Genomic DNA, 14,831 nt, shown 5'->3' with positions numbered 1-14,831 from the left:
GTTCTTCGCGGCTGATAACAGTTGAAAGAAAGGTCAGGACTTCCTTCCTTAAGTACAAAAGGTACCATAGTTAATTCTTATGTAAAGATGTTTCCAAAACGTTTCCTTTCGCATTGCATTGGGCTGCAGTACACGTCTCATAGAGTAGACGCGATTCTAAATGTCTCTGTTATCTACATACACAAAACCATCGAAGAAATAGATGCTAAGTGTAATAAAACTAGAAAAATTAGATGGCGTTGATCCTGGCAAACAAGCACAAACGACGTCCGAACAAAGCGTGAATAGAGTTTGAAAGTTAAATCTTGATCCCTCTGCGGTCCGCTCGATGAAATGAAAACTTTTCACGGCAATGGAACGACGTTTCATGAGAGCGATCGTTGAACTTGAAAGAGCGAAACCTTGACAAAATGCCTAACAAAGAGAAAATCAACAAAACAGGGGCTAAAAAGCCTGCCGACCACCCGAAATTTGCGGAAATGGTGAAAGCCGCAATTGTCGCCGAGAAGAAGCGAAATGGCTCCTCGTTGCAAGCCATCGAAAAGTACATCAAGGAAAAACTTCAAAGTGGGAGAGACAGCACGGCAACACATCAAATTAGCTCTTAAACGAGGCGAGGCAAACGGTCAATTCGTTCACACAAAAGGCGTAGGAGCTACGGGATCCTTCAAGGTCAACAAGAACGAGGACAAGAAAACAGCGAAGAAAGCACTCCCGGCAAAGAAAAAGCCCGCCGCTGAGTCGGTAAAGAAGGTGAAAAAACCAGCGACTAAGAGAGTTCCTGGCGAAGGAAAAGTCCACTGCTAAACCTGCGAAGAAAGAGAAGAAATCCAGCACGAAGCAGACCACTACAGCCTCCAAAAACAGTAAAGTCAAGAAGCCCTTAGTTAAGAAGACGAAGGAAACTAAAGCCACCGTTAGAAAACCGGCGTCAAAGAAGGTCAAGAATGCTAGCAAGAAGTAAAACAGCCTCACTTTAACAAAACAAACGGCTCCTTTAGGAGCCACCAAATAAATAAAAGCAATGACCAAGCGAAAATGAACTGAAACATTAGAATTCGCGTTTGTAAATCCCATGTAATTCCCATGTAAATCACAGCAGCTAGTTTAATCACGCCTTAGAAGTGTATCCGAACTAGTAACCGGAAAGTCTCGGAATTTCTTTTTCCGAGTTTGTCTGCGTCATTACTGAATAATACATCATTCTGAGAAGAAAATTTGTTTGTGGGAACTTAGTATCGATTTTATAGAGTCACGCTTTGCTTTTTTTTTTCTTGTGTCTCTTCTACGAAAATCTCTTGAAAGTCACATTTTCAGCGCGTGAAAGTTTGTTGTGGACGAGGTTGCATGTACATGGGCGAATGACTCGTTACTCATGTAAATCACAGAAGAGAAATTTTGTTTATAGGAACTTTGTAGCGACATTCTAAGAGTCACACTTTGCTTTTTGTTTGTTTATTTTTGCGTCCATTCTACGAAAATCTCTTTAAAGTTACATTTTGAGCGCATACCAGAGAAGAAAATTTGTCTGTTGGAACTTTATTTCGAATTTATAATGATCTGGTTGTATTAAACTGAAACTTTTGAAAAGTGTTGTTGTTTGTGTCTTCACCTAGTAGTTTTATTTAATACTAACACGACATTGTGACCAGTGTTGGGTATTGCTTTCATGAGATTTGGTGGCTCCTAAAAGAGCCGTTGTTGTTGTTGTTTTGGCATTTCACAGGTTTCACTTGCTACTGGTATACTTCGTCACGGCCTTAGTGCCCTCACTGACGGCGTGTTTGGCTAGTTCACCGGGCAGAAGCAGCCTGATGGCGGTTTGGATTTCGCGGGAACTGATGGTAGACTTCTTGTTGTAGTGGGCAAGGCGGGAAGATTCCGTAGCGATGCGCTCGAAGATATCGTTGACGAACGAGTTCATAATACCCATGGCTTTGCTGGAGATTCCAGTGTCAGGGTGAACCTGTTTCAAGACCTTGTAGATGTAGATCGCATAGCTTTCCTTTCTCTTTCCTCGCTTCTTCTTCTTGCCCGAGCCATCGACCGCGCCCGACTTAGCCTTGCCTGCTCTCTTCTCGCCCTTTTTTGCGGCAGGTACTTTTGGTGCCATGAGTGCTTAGTTGTGGATAAATCGCTTAGATTTTCAAAATCAGCTTCTATAACTCAAGTCTACGCAAGTTCTATTTATCCCAGCAAATTCAATGGATCAATTAACATGCGGATCGAAATTGCGGCCTTCTCACCTGATTGGTTGTTGCTTAAAAGTGAGACGCCGATAAAGTCAACAAAGGCGGGAAGAGTTATTTTGCATATCTTTTGAAAGTGAAAGTGGAGGTTTGATTGGTGCGTTTTGATCCGCCAAATTCCTGGCTAGTGAAATAAATTCGGCGTTGATGGGTGGTGAGTAATGATCACTTCAATCAAGTTTGATCGCCGGCTAAGACAGAAAACTTTTAAGGCAAAATGACAGGGCGCGGTAAAGGTAAAGCTCAAGGCACCAAGTCTAAGACACGCTCATCTCGAGCAGGTCTTCAATTTCCTGTTGGTCGCATCCATCGCCTTCTCCGTAAAGGTAATTACGCCGAACGAGTCGGTGCAGGGGCTCCAGTCTACTTAGCAGCAGTGTTGGAATATCTGAGTGCCGAAATTCTCGAGTTGGCCGGGAACGCTGCACGGGACAACAAGAAAAGCAGAATCATTCCTCGACACCTGCAGCTGGCTGTCCGAAATGACGAAGAATTGAACAAACTGCTTGCCGGCGTCACCATCGCCCAGGGTGGTGTCCTTCCCAACATACAGGCAGTACTTTTACCCAAGAAAGCTGAGAAGAAACAACATTAAGCTGAAGTCTTATAATTACCACCGCAAAACAAAACGGCTCTTTTAGGAGCCACCAACTGTCCAGTAAAGTCATGACCAATAATAAGCCAATGATTAATTTTTGAAGTATCAAACGTACGTAGTTCCCAAAATGCAAGGTGTATCTTTGAGAAAATTAGAGAAGAAAGAAAACGGCTGAAAAACAAAAAATGTTATAGATACATACTTATACTTATAGGTACTTACTTGAAACTTACTCGCCGTTCTATTCAGTCGTAGATGAACTAAGCGCCATTTGAGGCGATAATAAATCACTTGCCTCCATTGAATATCTGCAAAAGAGAGTAAATTTTAGGCACGTAAGACAAAACAAAAGAAATGAAAGAGCTGTATGTGATCCTATCAGTAGCCCTTTCCTTGTACACCCACTCTGCGACTTTTTTCTCAGAAATGAGACAACCCCCCCCCCCCCAAAAAAAAAAAAAATAGAACAGAAGTTGCAGTCTAAAAAGCTTCGCAATGCAGTATTTATTAATAGCGCGTCAACGAAAGTTCACTGATCAGATTATCCCCCCCCCCCCCCCCCTTCATCCGCCATTTAGAGAATTTGCGTGACAACAGGAAATATTTCGGTAGAATGATGAGATTTCCAGTGTTGTGTTAAACTTTTGAACCAGTTTGTTAATTAAACGAAGTGCAACATGCGCAATATGCGATTCTAATTCAATGGGAGTGATTGTTTTTCTTTTCACGGGTGCTTGTGTGTGTGTTGCGCCCTAAAAGCGGACAAGGAACATGTTTAAATAAAGCAGGTTTAACAAAATGAAAATTGGTAACAGAAAGCTGAACCATTGGCATTGACATAGGATTCAAGTAAACTTTAACTTAACGCTTTCATTTGTGCTAAATCTGTAGTTACAGCGGTTACCAATAACACGCAAACAAAGGCATTCAAAAGAGTCGGATAAAGTTGCGTTTTGGTTAACGTCAATCAAACAAAAGCCGTTGAAATTATTTTGAATTCTGACAAGATTGCAAGGTAACCCGGCAAGAAACTAACAATTTTACCTCGCTTAGAGAAAGTAAACTTTATTTAAATTGATTCTCGAGCCAGCTCAAGCGCAAATAAAAGGTATTTTTGAATTAAAAAGTTCAATTTTCACTGCACGTGATAATATACTCACTTGCACGCATCGCTGATTTATTATCAGGTGTAGCGATTTCAAATGTTTCATAAAAAAAACTGCTTCCTCTAAACAATGCCCATTCTTTTAGATAATCTTGCTTGGAAATCAACTTTTATTTATGAAGGAAACATTTTTAAACTGTGTTTAACTAAACAGCTTCGAAACGTGTTTAAGCCTTGGCGTGAATGCGGCATATGTATAAGTGTGAAATGCAAGTATTGGTCACAACTTTTGCGATAGTTGTTGGCTCCTAAAAGAGCCGTTTTGTTTTTCGTAGGTAACACGCAAGCAACGCTTAACCCCCGAACCCGTACAGAGTACGTCCCTGGCGTTTGAGAGCGTAAACAACATCCATGGCGGTGACGGTCTTACGCTTGGCGTGCTCGGTGTAAGTCACAGCATCGCGGATTACGTTCTCTAGGAAAACTTTGAGAACTCCACGAGTCTCCTCGTAGATTAGTCCAGAAATACGCTTGACACCTCCACGGCGAGCTATGCGACGGATGGCTGGCTTGGTGATTCCCTGGATGTTATCTCGAAAATTTTTTCGGTGACGCTTAGCCCCACCTTTGCCTAGTCCTTTGCCTCCTTTACCGCGTCCTGACATATTGGTTGATATTCGAATGATTTAGCGAGTGTTCGAGATCAGTGATGTTATTTAATGTCATGCAACCTGACCTCTGAGAAGACACGCATTTTATCTCTTTCTCCGTTAGCGAAAGTAAATTGCGAACTGCGTTTGTGCGCCGCCGCCTTGAATATTTTAACATGGATAATAGGACCACCAATCATATTTCGATTATCCTATCCAATCACATTACAGGGTTTTTCTAATAAATCGAGCTCATCAAAACGTTTCAAGAAGCACAAATTTTGCGATCGAATTAGTCTTTGTGATCATTGTTAGCAGTCATGGCTCGTACCAAGCAAACAGCTCGAAAGTCAACCGGTGGAAAAGCTCCTCGCAAACAGCTAGCCACCAAAGCCGCTCGCAAAAGCGCCCCGGCTACTGGCGGCGTGAAGAAACCTCACCGTTACAGGCCCGGTACAGTGGCTCTTCGAGAAATCCGACGTTATCAGAAATCAACGGAATTACTGATCCGTAAGCTTCCATTCCAGCGTCTTGTTCGAGAAATCGCACAGGATTTCAAGACTGACTTGCGGTTCCAAAGTTCGGCGGTGTTAGCGCTACAAGAGGCTAGCGAAGCTTACTTGGTCGGCCTGTTCGAGGACACCAACCTGTGTGCCATCCACGCCAAACGTGTCACCATCATGCCTAAAGACATCCAGCTGGCTCGTCGAATTCGCGGAGAGCGTGCTTAAGCGACTTCTTCGTATCAAGAAAACAAAACGGCTCTTTTAAGAGCCACCAATGGTTATAAAAGCAGTGATCAATTCTTTATGATTTGTTTTGTTTGTTCGTTTGTTTTCAAAACTGTAATCCTCGCGCTAGCGTTTGCAGTTAAGGTAAACCTTGTTATAGTAACTCGGTCCAAACTTTGTAAAAAATAAAATCCATCCGTGGTTTAAAGATTAATCAACTTAAAAAGCTCGCCATGTTCGGTTGGAAACATTTTTTTGACGCCTGTTGCAGCGTGCGCGTGCCTTCAAAACGTACGGAGGTGTGTGTTTGTCGTCTTTTTCTTGTTTAGTTGTTGTGTTTGGGCTAACCAGTTATAAAATATTGTTGCGCTAAATTCCAGGAATCTAGTAAACCTACTCCGAATAATTTAGCCACAGTTTATATATAGCATCGTATTTAGCGCGCGCGTTCTAAAGTTCGTTATACAAATTTGACGCAATCAGCACTCATTCATGACGTCAATAAACCAAAACGCGCGCAAGCCAGCAACAAAAATTCGCATTGAACCGTCCTAAATTCATGGGCTATTGAAGCTAATTTCTCTGCCGGTCTAAGTGCAGCTATAACTGGATAGAGAAAGCTGAAGCCTTGACAACGCTTTGCTTTCCTTCGTGCTTTCGCATGTTCTTCGCGGGCTTGATAACAGTTGAAAGAAAGGTCAGGACTTCCTTCCTTAAGTACAAAAGGTACCATAGTTAATTCTTATGTAAAGATGTTTCCAAACGTTTCCTTTCGCATTGCATTGGGCTGCAGTACACGTCTCATAGAGTAGACGCGATTCTAAATGTCTCTGTTATCTACATACACAAAACCATCGAAGAAATAGATGCTAAGTGTAATAAAACTAGAAAAATTAGATGGCGTTGATCCTGGCAAACAAGCACAAACGACGTCCGAACAAAGCGTGAATAGAGTTTGAAAGTTAAATCTTGATCCCTCTGCGGTCCGCTCGATGAAATGAAAACTTTTCACGGCAATGGAACGACGTTTCATGAGAGCGATCGTTGAACTTGAAAGAGCGAAACCTTGACAAAATGCCTAACAAAGAGAAAATCAACAAAACAGGGGCTAAAAAGCCTGCCGACCACCCGAAATTTGCGGAAATGGTGAAAGCCGCAATTGTCGCCGAGAAGAAGCGAAATGGCTCCTCGTTGCAAGCCATCGAAAAGTACATCAAGGAAAACTTCAAAGTGGGAGAGACAGCACGGCAACACATCAAATTAGCTCTTAAACGAGGCGAGGCAAACGGTCAATTCGTTCACACAAAAGGCGTAGGAGCTACGGGATCCTTCAAGGTCAACAAGAACGAGGACAAGAAAACAGCGAAGAAAGCACTCCCGGCAAAGAAAAAGCCCGCCGCTGAGTCGGTAAAGAAGGTGAAAAAACCAGCGACTAAGAGAGTTCCTGCGAAGGAAAAGTCCACTGCTAAACCTGCGAAGAAAGAGAAGAAATCCAGCACGAAGCAGACCACTACAGCCTCCAAAAACAGTAAAGTCAAGAAGCCCTTAGTTAAGAAGACGAAGGAAACTAAAGCCACCGTTAGAAAACCGGCGTCAAAGAAGGTCAAGAATGCTAGCAAGAAGTAAAACAGCCTCACTTTAACAAAACAAACGGCTCCTTTAGGAGCCACCAAATAAATAAAAGCAATGACCAAGCGAAAATGAACTGAAACATTAGAATTCGCGTTTGTAAATCCCATGTAATTCCCATGTAAATCACAGCAGCTAGTTTAATCACGCCTTAGAAGTGTATCCGAACTAGTAACCGGAAAGTCTCGGAATTTCTTTTTCCGAGTTTGTCTGCGTCATTACTGAATAATACATCATTCTGAGAAGAAAATTTGTTTGTGGGAACTTAGTATCGATTTTATAGAGTCACGCTTTGCTTTTTTTTTTCTTGTGTCTCTTCTACGAAAATCTCTTGAAAGTCACATTTTCAGCGCGTGAAAGTTTGTTGTGGACGAGGTTGCATGTACATGGGCGAATGACTCGTTACTCATGTAAATCACAGAAGAGAAATTTTGTTTATAGGAACTTTGTAGCGACATTCTAAGAGTCACACTTTGCTTTTTGTTTGTTTATTTTTGCGTCCATTCTACGAAAATCTCTTTAAAGTTACATTTTGAGCGCATACCAGAGAAGAAAATTTGTCTGTTGGAACTTTATTTCGAATTTATAATGATCTGGTTGTATTAAACTGAAACTTTTGAAAAGTGTTGTTGTTTGTGTCTTCACCTAGTAGTTTTATTTAATACTAACACGACATTGTGACCAGTGTTGGGTATTGCTTTCATGAGATTTGGTGGCTCCTAAAAGAGCCGTTGTTGTTGTTGTTTTGGCATTTCACAGGTTTCACTTGCTACTGGTATACTTCGTCACGGCCTTAGTGCCCTCACTGACGGCGTGTTTGGCTAGTTCACCGGGCAGAAGCAGCCTGATGGCGGTTTGGATTTCGCGGGAACTGATGGTAGACTTCTTGTTGTAGTGGGCAAGGCGGGAAGATTCCGTAGCGATGCGCTCGAAGATATCGTTGACGAACGAGTTCATAATACCCATGGCTTTGCTGGAGATTCCAGTGTCAGGGTGAACCTGTTTCAAGACCTTGTAGATGTAGATCGCATAGCTTTCCTTTCTCTTTCCTCGCTTCTTCTTCTTGCCCGAGCCATCGACCGCGCCCGACTTAGCCTTGCCTGCTCTCTTCTCGCCCTTTTTTGCGGCAGGTACTTTTGGTGCCATGAGTGCTTAGTTGTGGATAAATCGCTTAGATTTTCAAAATCAGCTTCTATAACTCAAGTCTACGCAAGTTCTATTTATCCCAGCAAATTCAATGGATCAATTAACATGCGGATCGAAATTGCGGCCTTCTCACCTGATTGGTTGTTGCTTAAAAGTGAGACGCCGATAAAGTCAACAAAGGCGGGAAGAGTTATTTTGCATATCTTTTGAAAGTGAAAGTGGAGGTTTGATTGGTGCGTTTTGATCCGCCAAATTCCTGGCTAGTGAAATAAATTCGGCGTTGATGGGTGGTGAGTAATGATCACTTCAATCAAGTTTGATCGCCGGCTAAGACAGAAAACTTTTAAGGCAAAATGACAGGGCGCGGTAAAGGTAAAGCTCAAGGCACCAAGTCTAAGACACGCTCATCTCGAGCAGGTCTTCAATTTCCTGTTGGTCGCATCCATCGCCTTCTCCGTAAAGGTAATTACGCCGAACGAGTCGGTGCAGGGGCTCCAGTCTACTTAGCAGCAGTGTTGGAATATCTGAGTGCCGAAATTCTCGAGTTGGCCGGGAACGCTGCACGGGACAACAAGAAAAGCAGAATCATTCCTCGACACCTGCAGCTGGCTGTCCGAAATGACGAAGAATTGAACAAACTGCTTGCCGGCGTCACCATCGCCCAGGGTGGTGTCCTTCCCAACATACAGGCAGTACTTTTACCCAAGAAAGCTGAGAAGAAACAACATTAAGCTGAAGTCTTATAATTACCACCGCAAAACAAAACGGCTCTTTTAGGAGCCACCAACTGTCCAGTAAAGTCATGACCAATAATAAGCCAATGATTAATTTTTGAAGTATCAAACGTACGTAGTTCCCAAAATGCAAGGTGTATCTTTGAGAAAATTAGAGAAGAAAGAAAACGGCTGAAAAACAAAAAATGTTATAGATACATACTTATACTTATAGGTACTTACTTGAAACTTACTCGCCGTTCTATTCAGTCGTAGATGAACTAAGCGCCATTTGAGGCGATAATAAATCACTTGCCTCCATTGAATATCTGCAAAAGAGAGTAAATTTTAGGCACGTAAGACAAAACAAAAGAAATGAAAGAGCTGTATGTGATCCTATCAGTAGCCCTTTCCTTGTACACCCACTCTGCGACTTTTTTCTCAGAAATGAGACAACCCCCCCCCCCCCAAAAAAAAAAAAAATAGAACAGAAGTTGCAGTCTAAAAAGCTTCGCAATGCAGTATTTATTAATAGCGCGTCAACGAAAGTTCACTGATCAGATTATCCCCCCCCCCCCCCCCCTTCATCCGCCATTTAGAGAATTTGCGTGACAACAGGAAATATTTCGGTAGAATGATGAGATTTCCAGTGTTGTGTTAAACTTTTGAACCAGTTTGTTAATTAAACGAAGTGCAACATGCGCAATATGCGATTCTAATTCAATGGGAGTGATTGTTTTTCTTTTCACGGGTGCTTGTGTGTGTGTTGCGCCCTAAAAGCGGACAAGGAACATGTTTAAATAAAGCAGGTTTAACAAAATGAAAATTGGTAACAGAAAGCTGAACCATTGGCATTGACATAGGATTCAAGTAAACTTTAACTTAACGCTTTCATTTGTGCTAAATCTGTAGTTACAGCGGTTACCAATAACACGCAAACAAAGGCATTCAAAAGAGTCGGATAAAGTTGCGTTTTGGTTAACGTCAATCAAACAAAAGCCGTTGAAATTATTTTGAATTCTGACAAGATTGCAAGGTAACCCGGCAAGAAACTAACAATTTTACCTCGCTTAGAGAAAGTAAACTTTATTTAAATTGATTCTCGAGCCAGCTCAAGCGCAAATAAAAGGTATTTTTGAATTAAAAAGTTCAATTTTCACTGCACGTGATAATATACTCACTTGCACGCATCGCTGATTTATTATCAGGTGTAGCGATTTCAAATGTTTCATAAAAAAAACTGCTTCCTCTAAACAATGCCCATTCTTTTAGATAATCTTGCTTGGAAATCAACTTTTATTTATGAAGGAAACATTTTTAAACTGTGTTTAACTAAACAGCTTCGAAACGTGTTTAAGCCTTGGCGTGAATGCGGCATATGTATAAGTGTGAAATGCAAGTATTGGTCACAACTTTTGCGATAGTTGTTGGCTCCTAAAAGAGCCGTTTTGTTTTTCGTAGGTAACACGCAAGCAACGCTTAACCCCCGAACCCGTACAGAGTACGTCCCTGGCGTTTGAGAGCGTAAACAACATCCATGGCGGTGACGGTCTTACGCTTGGCGTGCTCGGTGTAAGTCACAGCATCGCGGATTACGTTCTCTAGGAAAACTTTGAGAACTCCACGAGTCTCCTCGTAGATTAGTCCAGAAATACGCTTGACACCTCCACGGCGAGCTATGCGACGGATGGCTGGCTTGGTGATTCCCTGGATGTTATCTCGAAAATTTTTTCGGTGACGCTTAGCCCCACCTTTGCCTAGTCCTTTGCCTCCTTTACCGCGTCCTGACATATTGGTTGATATTCGAATGATTTAGCGAGTGTTCGAGATCAGTGATGTTATTTAATGTCATGCAACCTGACCTCTGAGAAGACACGCATTTTATCTCTTTCTCCGTTAGCGAAAGTAAATTGCGAACTGCGTTTGTGCGCCGCCGCCTTGAATATTTTAACATGGATAATAGGACCACCAATCATATTTCGATTATCCTATCCAATCACATTACAGGGTTTTTCTAATAAATCGAGCTCATCAAAACGTTTCAAGAAGCACAAATTTTGCGATCGAATTAGTCTTTGTGATCATTGTTAGCAGTCATGGCTCGTACCAAGCAAACAGCTCGAAAGTCAACCGGTGGAAAAGCTCCTCGCAAACAGCTAGCCACCAAAGCCGCTCGCAAAAGCGCCCCGGCTACTGGCGGCGTGAAGAAACCTCACCGTTACAGGCCCGGTACAGTGGCTCTTCGAGAAATCCGACGTTATCAGAAATCAACGGAATTACTGATCCGTAAGCTTCCATTCCAGCGTCTTGTTCGAGAAATCGCACAGGATTTCAAGACTGACTTGCGGTTCCAAAGTTCGGCGGTGTTAGCGCTACAAGAGGCTAGCGAAGCTTACTTGGTCGGCCTGTTCGAGGACACCAACCTGTGTGCCATCCACGCCAAACGTGTCACCATCATGCCTAAAGACATCCAGCTGGCTCGTCGAATTCGCGGAGAGCGTGCTTAAGCGACTTCTTCGTATCAAGAAAACAAAACGGCTCTTTTAAGAGCCACCAATGGTTATAAAAGCAGTGATCAATTCTTTATGATTTGTTTTGTTTGTTCGTTTGTTTTCAAAACTGTAATCCTCGCGCTAGCGTTTGCAGTTAAGGTAAACCTTGTTATAGTAACTCGGTCCAAACTTTGTAAAAAATAAAATCCATCCGTGGTTTAAAGATTAATCAACTTAAAAAGCTCGCCATGTTCGGTTGGAAACATTTTTTTGACGCCTGTTGCAGCGTGCGCGTGCCTTCAAAACGTACGGAGGTGTGTGTTTGTCGTCTTTTTCTTGTTTAGTTGTTGTGTTTGGGCTAACCAGTTATAAAATATTGTTGCGCTAAATTCCAGGAATCTAGTAAACCTACTCCGAATAATTTAGCCACAGTTTATATATAGCATCGTATTTAGCGCGCGCGTTCTAAAGTTCGTTATACAAATTTGACGCAATCAGCACTCATTCATGACGTCAATAAACCAAAACGCGCGCAAGCCAGCAACAAAAATTCGCATTGAACCGTCCTAAATTGTGCTCGGCGGTGACGGTCTTACGCTTGGCGTGCTCGGCGGTGACGGTCTTTGGTTGTATTGTGTTAAGTGTTTGAATCAGTTTGTTAATTAGTTGAAGTGCAATTCTACATCGGTGTGTTATTTATAGTGAGCAAAAATAGGATATTCAAAGGGAAAAGACTTGAGGTCCCGGATGTTGACTACAAGTTTTGAGCGGGAAACGCCATAGGGCTGTTTTTTGGGGAGAAAAATACTAAGTCTTTGGCCGAAACGAAATTTTACAACAACTTCACCCTACATGACTAGAAATCATCCCTAAGACCTACTTTCCACGGCCAAAGACTGTTACCTCCTGAAGAAAAGCTCTCAATATCAACCGTAGCTAAGTCTCGGCCCGAGTAAAGTTACTCGTATAGCTAAGAAAAACAAAAAAATAAGACCGCTGGGAAGATATTGGACGAGGCAGAAGCTGCTTCTCGTAAGACTTTTTCCCTCACTAGACTTAATGATGTCCTCGGGAAAACTTTGCTTCAGGAAGCCAAACAAAAATCTACGTTTGCTGACAACGTTCTGAGCTCAAAGCGGGCTAAAGGGATTCTTTCTTTGGTTAATTGATGTGTGCGAGAGAATGGGACTAAGTTAGCAAAACAAAAGAAGTGGGGAGGGGTGAAAATAATAAACTGACTACTTTTTTTTGTAAACGTCTTTTCGTTATCTTGTATTATTTCTAATTTTCAACTTGAAATGCAATGGGAAATTAAAAATGTCTAAAAAAAACTTAACATCTGTTGAGATTTATGGACGTAGGTGTTATCAAATCCAGCTAGCAATTTTAAAATCAAAATACAGGTCCATAATTCGACTTGCCTTAAGTTGTGGTCTTCTTGTTATACGCCGAAAAATAGACCGACGAGCGACAAGCCACTGGTCTCTTTGAGAAAGTTTTGTCCATAATTTGCCAAACAAAGTTCCCCGGCCGCCGCGTTGAAACAGACATGTCTTTACACTTCCATGAATACTTCGTTGGTTAGGACACATATTTCCAAACGAGATCAGTTATTAAAACACTGATAATTCTTAAAAATGTGGCACACGCACTCACTTCTTCGAGAAGTGCTGTCTTTAGACTGCCCAGAAGGGGCGTTGAAGTTTGGAGGTTTAACCGTTTGACCGTTTGACTTGTTTTCACGCTGTTGGGCTTTGCAACGAGAAATACTTCCGTTTGCCGCGCGCGGTCCACTCACAAAGTTCGTTGCAGAAAGTGCACGTGCACCTGTCAATTATTATTTGCACGTGCATTTTTCCTGTGTGAAAATTTACCATCTTTACGGGCTGGGTTACAGCATGTGGTTAAAATTTCGTTCTTCCTCACGCCGGTTCTTCCCCCCTCAGTGGAAATACTTCAGCTTGGGCGTTTGCGTTCGGAGGAAAGTTTGTTATCTTGTGACAATTTCACGCCTCGGTAAACCTCGGTATCCGTAATCCGTCATGATCATGTGACATGTCACGATGTAGCGCAAGAAAACATGGCGGCGGGCTTCTTCTTAACTTGAGAATTCGCTCTCAGATTCAAGGTAGGTGCACCTGGGAAATGTATGACACTCGTGTTAAACCCTTCTGTTTTGTAGCATGGGAATAGTTTCTGCTTCTGGTAGTGTATTCTAACGTTACCATACAGATACATCATGTTGGCCGCTCATTTCGTGTTCCTAGAGTTTTGGCGCTATACGGCGGTGGAGACGTACGGTGTAGGTGGAATGAGATGAAATATAGGCCTTATACAGTCACACTTTTCTTTTAGTATCTAATTTTGGTTAGGCGTTCGTTTGTTGCAAAATTAGACAACTTGCATGTTTATGTTCAACAATTTAAATTTATTTTCATTGATTGCAATGAACAAGGTCTGTTTGCAATTTGCTTTTAACAGTTTCAGCTTAACTTTTCATTCAACGACATCTATTTGAGTCATATTTAATACCAACCCCGGCTAGTTTCATTCCACGGCAATCTTTATCAACTTCAACACACGCTGTTTTCATTCAACAACAATATTCATTTTCATCTCCATCACACTATTTTCATTCAACAACAATATTCATTCAACACCAACGCGCTATTTTCATTCAGCGGATAAACTTAGCTTCATACATATAATTTCATTTAACAGAAATATTTGTTCAACTTTAATCCAAACTATTTTCATTCAGTAAAGATATTGAAACCTGAAATTAAGCTAATAATTAGCTGTCACTATTGAAAGTTCCTGAACAATGCAGCACCACACAACTCTAAAATACCGATCATAGGGGAAAATGTGAGGAGTGATTCAAGGAAGGAACTGACACACATGGTGAGAGAGTGTGTGCAAAATAAAATTGCTCAGCAGCGGTTGGGCACTGTAAACTTGTGACCTTATCGCAAATTCAGCGTAATCTGCTAGCTGGGAAGTCATAATTCCATCACAACTGAGCAGTAGCATATCAGTTCTCCTTCGTCTTGTTCAGCTGGATGGAACTCAGGGCGTCGATAATTTCGGAAGTTGATAAAAATCGATCCTTTTTGATCAAATTAAATACTAATCAATCGACAATTATCGGAAAAAGATAGAAATCGATCACAAAATTTCTATGATTATTGATTTTGATTGATTTTCAATGTTAAAATTACATTTTAATTAACAAGTGTCAAAATGTGAAAAAGACGTATGGCAGGAGATAAGACTGCAGTCGAAGGCGGACTAACGAAGCACAAGCCGATCAGCTATAGCAAGGCTTCATTAAACCCGGATTCAGTACACTGTATTAGAAGCTCAAACAAACATGAGGAGCAAGAAAAGCAACAAAATAACTCTATTCACATCAAATATCCGAAAAACTCTGAGACTTCACAGGTTACAGAACATCAGTTCAGGTTATATTATGGGGAATGAAATCCGGCATGATCAACTGGTTTAGCACCGCTGAA

The 14,831-nt window shown here is 41.7% G+C and overlaps 7 protein-coding genes and 3 pseudogenes across 9 annotated transcripts in view; 6 read left to right on the top strand and 4 right to left on the bottom strand.

Annotated features, from left to right (window-relative positions):
• Positions 1 to 1,694: 1,694 nt before the first annotated feature.
• LOC146471210 (histone H2B.1 pseudogene) lies at positions 1,695 to 2,134 on the bottom strand (annotated as a pseudogene).
• Positions 2,135 to 2,454: 320 nt separating this feature from the next.
• On the top strand, positions 2,455 to 2,973 carry LOC146471209 (histone H2A). Its single transcript, XM_085121258.1, has one exon. It carries the CDS (start codon positions 2,467 to 2,469, stop codon positions 2,842 to 2,844), a length of 378 nt encoding a protein of 125 aa, XP_084977384.1. The 5' UTR covers positions 2,455 to 2,466; the 3' UTR covers positions 2,845 to 2,973.
• Positions 2,974 to 4,269: 1,296 nt separating this feature from the next.
• LOC146471208 (histone H4-like) lies at positions 4,270 to 4,617 on the bottom strand. The gene has a single exon (XM_085121257.1). It carries the CDS (start codon positions 4,615 to 4,617, stop codon positions 4,306 to 4,308), a length of 312 nt encoding a protein of 103 aa, XP_084977383.1. The 3' UTR covers positions 4,270 to 4,305.
• A 181-nt stretch (positions 4,618 to 4,798) lies between these two features.
• On the top strand, positions 4,799 to 10,419 carry LOC146471204 (histone H3-like). 2 transcript variants are annotated; one of them, XM_085121254.1, is made up of 2 exons: positions 4,799 to 6,030; positions 10,283 to 10,419. In XM_085121254.1, the coding sequence occupies exon 1, from the start codon at positions 4,923 to 4,925 to the stop codon at positions 5,331 to 5,333; it is 411 nt and encodes a 136-aa protein (XP_084977380.1). In that variant the 5' UTR covers positions 4,799 to 4,922; the 3' UTR covers positions 5,334 to 6,030; positions 10,283 to 10,419. The 2 variants fall into 2 exon arrangements, with proteins under 2 accessions (XP_084977380.1, XP_084977379.1); XM_085121253.1 differs by having other exon boundaries at positions 10,263 to 10,398.
• On the top strand, positions 6,408 to 7,096 carry LOC146471207 (histone H1.0-B-like). Its single transcript, XM_085121227.1, has one exon. It carries the CDS (start codon positions 6,408 to 6,410, stop codon positions 6,957 to 6,959), a length of 552 nt encoding a protein of 183 aa, XP_084977353.1. The 3' UTR covers positions 6,960 to 7,096.
• LOC146471206 (histone H2B.1 pseudogene) lies at positions 7,690 to 8,129 on the bottom strand (annotated as a pseudogene).
• On the top strand, positions 8,450 to 8,968 carry LOC146471205 (histone H2A). Its single transcript, XM_085121252.1, has one exon. The coding sequence runs from the start codon at positions 8,462 to 8,464 to the stop codon at positions 8,837 to 8,839; it is 378 nt and encodes a 125-aa protein (XP_084977378.1). The 5' UTR covers positions 8,450 to 8,461; the 3' UTR covers positions 8,840 to 8,968.
• LOC146471203 (histone H4-like) lies at positions 10,301 to 10,612 on the bottom strand. The gene has a single exon (XM_085121256.1). It carries the CDS (start codon positions 10,610 to 10,612, stop codon positions 10,301 to 10,303), a length of 312 nt encoding a protein of 103 aa, XP_084977382.1.
• A 177-nt stretch (positions 10,613 to 10,789) lies between these two features.
• LOC146471202 (histone H3-like) lies at positions 10,790 to 11,773 on the top strand. The gene has a single exon (XM_085121255.1). The coding sequence runs from the start codon at positions 10,918 to 10,920 to the stop codon at positions 11,326 to 11,328; it is 411 nt and encodes a 136-aa protein (XP_084977381.1). The 5' UTR covers positions 10,790 to 10,917; the 3' UTR covers positions 11,329 to 11,773.
• Positions 11,774 to 13,364: 1,591 nt separating this feature from the next.
• The window catches only part of LOC146471197 (uncharacterized), a 54,321-nt pseudogene continuing 52,854 nt past the window's right edge, over positions 13,365 to 14,831 (top strand). The window contains exon 1 of the transcript XR_014866864.1: positions 13,365 to 13,441. The product of XR_014866864.1 is annotated as an uncharacterized LOC146471197 (transcript). The remainder of the gene's footprint in view (positions 13,442 to 14,831) is intronic.

Source organism: Pavona decussata, unplaced genomic scaffold, assembly GCF_977016875.1.
Source record: "Pavona decussata unplaced genomic scaffold, jaPavDecu1.1 SCAFFOLD_106, whole genome shotgun sequence".
Lineage (NCBI taxonomy): Eukaryota > Metazoa > Cnidaria > Anthozoa > Scleractinia > Agariciidae > Pavona > Pavona decussata.
This window is presented reverse-complemented; position numbering and strand designations above follow the sequence as displayed.

Bases quoted from the DNA above. Each gene is read 5' to 3' on its own strand.
- LOC146471202 (XM_085121255.1), top strand. From the start codon at position 10,918: ATGGCTCGTACCAAGCAAACAGCTCGAAAGTCAACCGGTGGAAAAGCT.
- LOC146471207 (XM_085121227.1), top strand. From the start codon at position 6,408: ATGCCTAACAAAGAGAAAATCAACAAAACAGGGGCTAAAAAGCCTGCC.
- LOC146471205 (XM_085121252.1), top strand. From the start codon at position 8,462: ATGACAGGGCGCGGTAAAGGTAAAGCTCAAGGCACCAAGTCTAAGACA.
- LOC146471204 (XM_085121254.1), top strand. From the start codon at position 4,923: ATGGCTCGTACCAAGCAAACAGCTCGAAAGTCAACCGGTGGAAAAGCT.
- LOC146471209 (XM_085121258.1), top strand. From the start codon at position 2,467: ATGACAGGGCGCGGTAAAGGTAAAGCTCAAGGCACCAAGTCTAAGACA.
- LOC146471203 (XM_085121256.1), bottom strand. From the start codon at position 10,612: ATGTCAGGACGCGGTAAAGGAGGCAAAGGACTAGGCAAAGGTGGGGCT.
- LOC146471208 (XM_085121257.1), bottom strand. From the start codon at position 4,617: ATGTCAGGACGCGGTAAAGGAGGCAAAGGACTAGGCAAAGGTGGGGCT.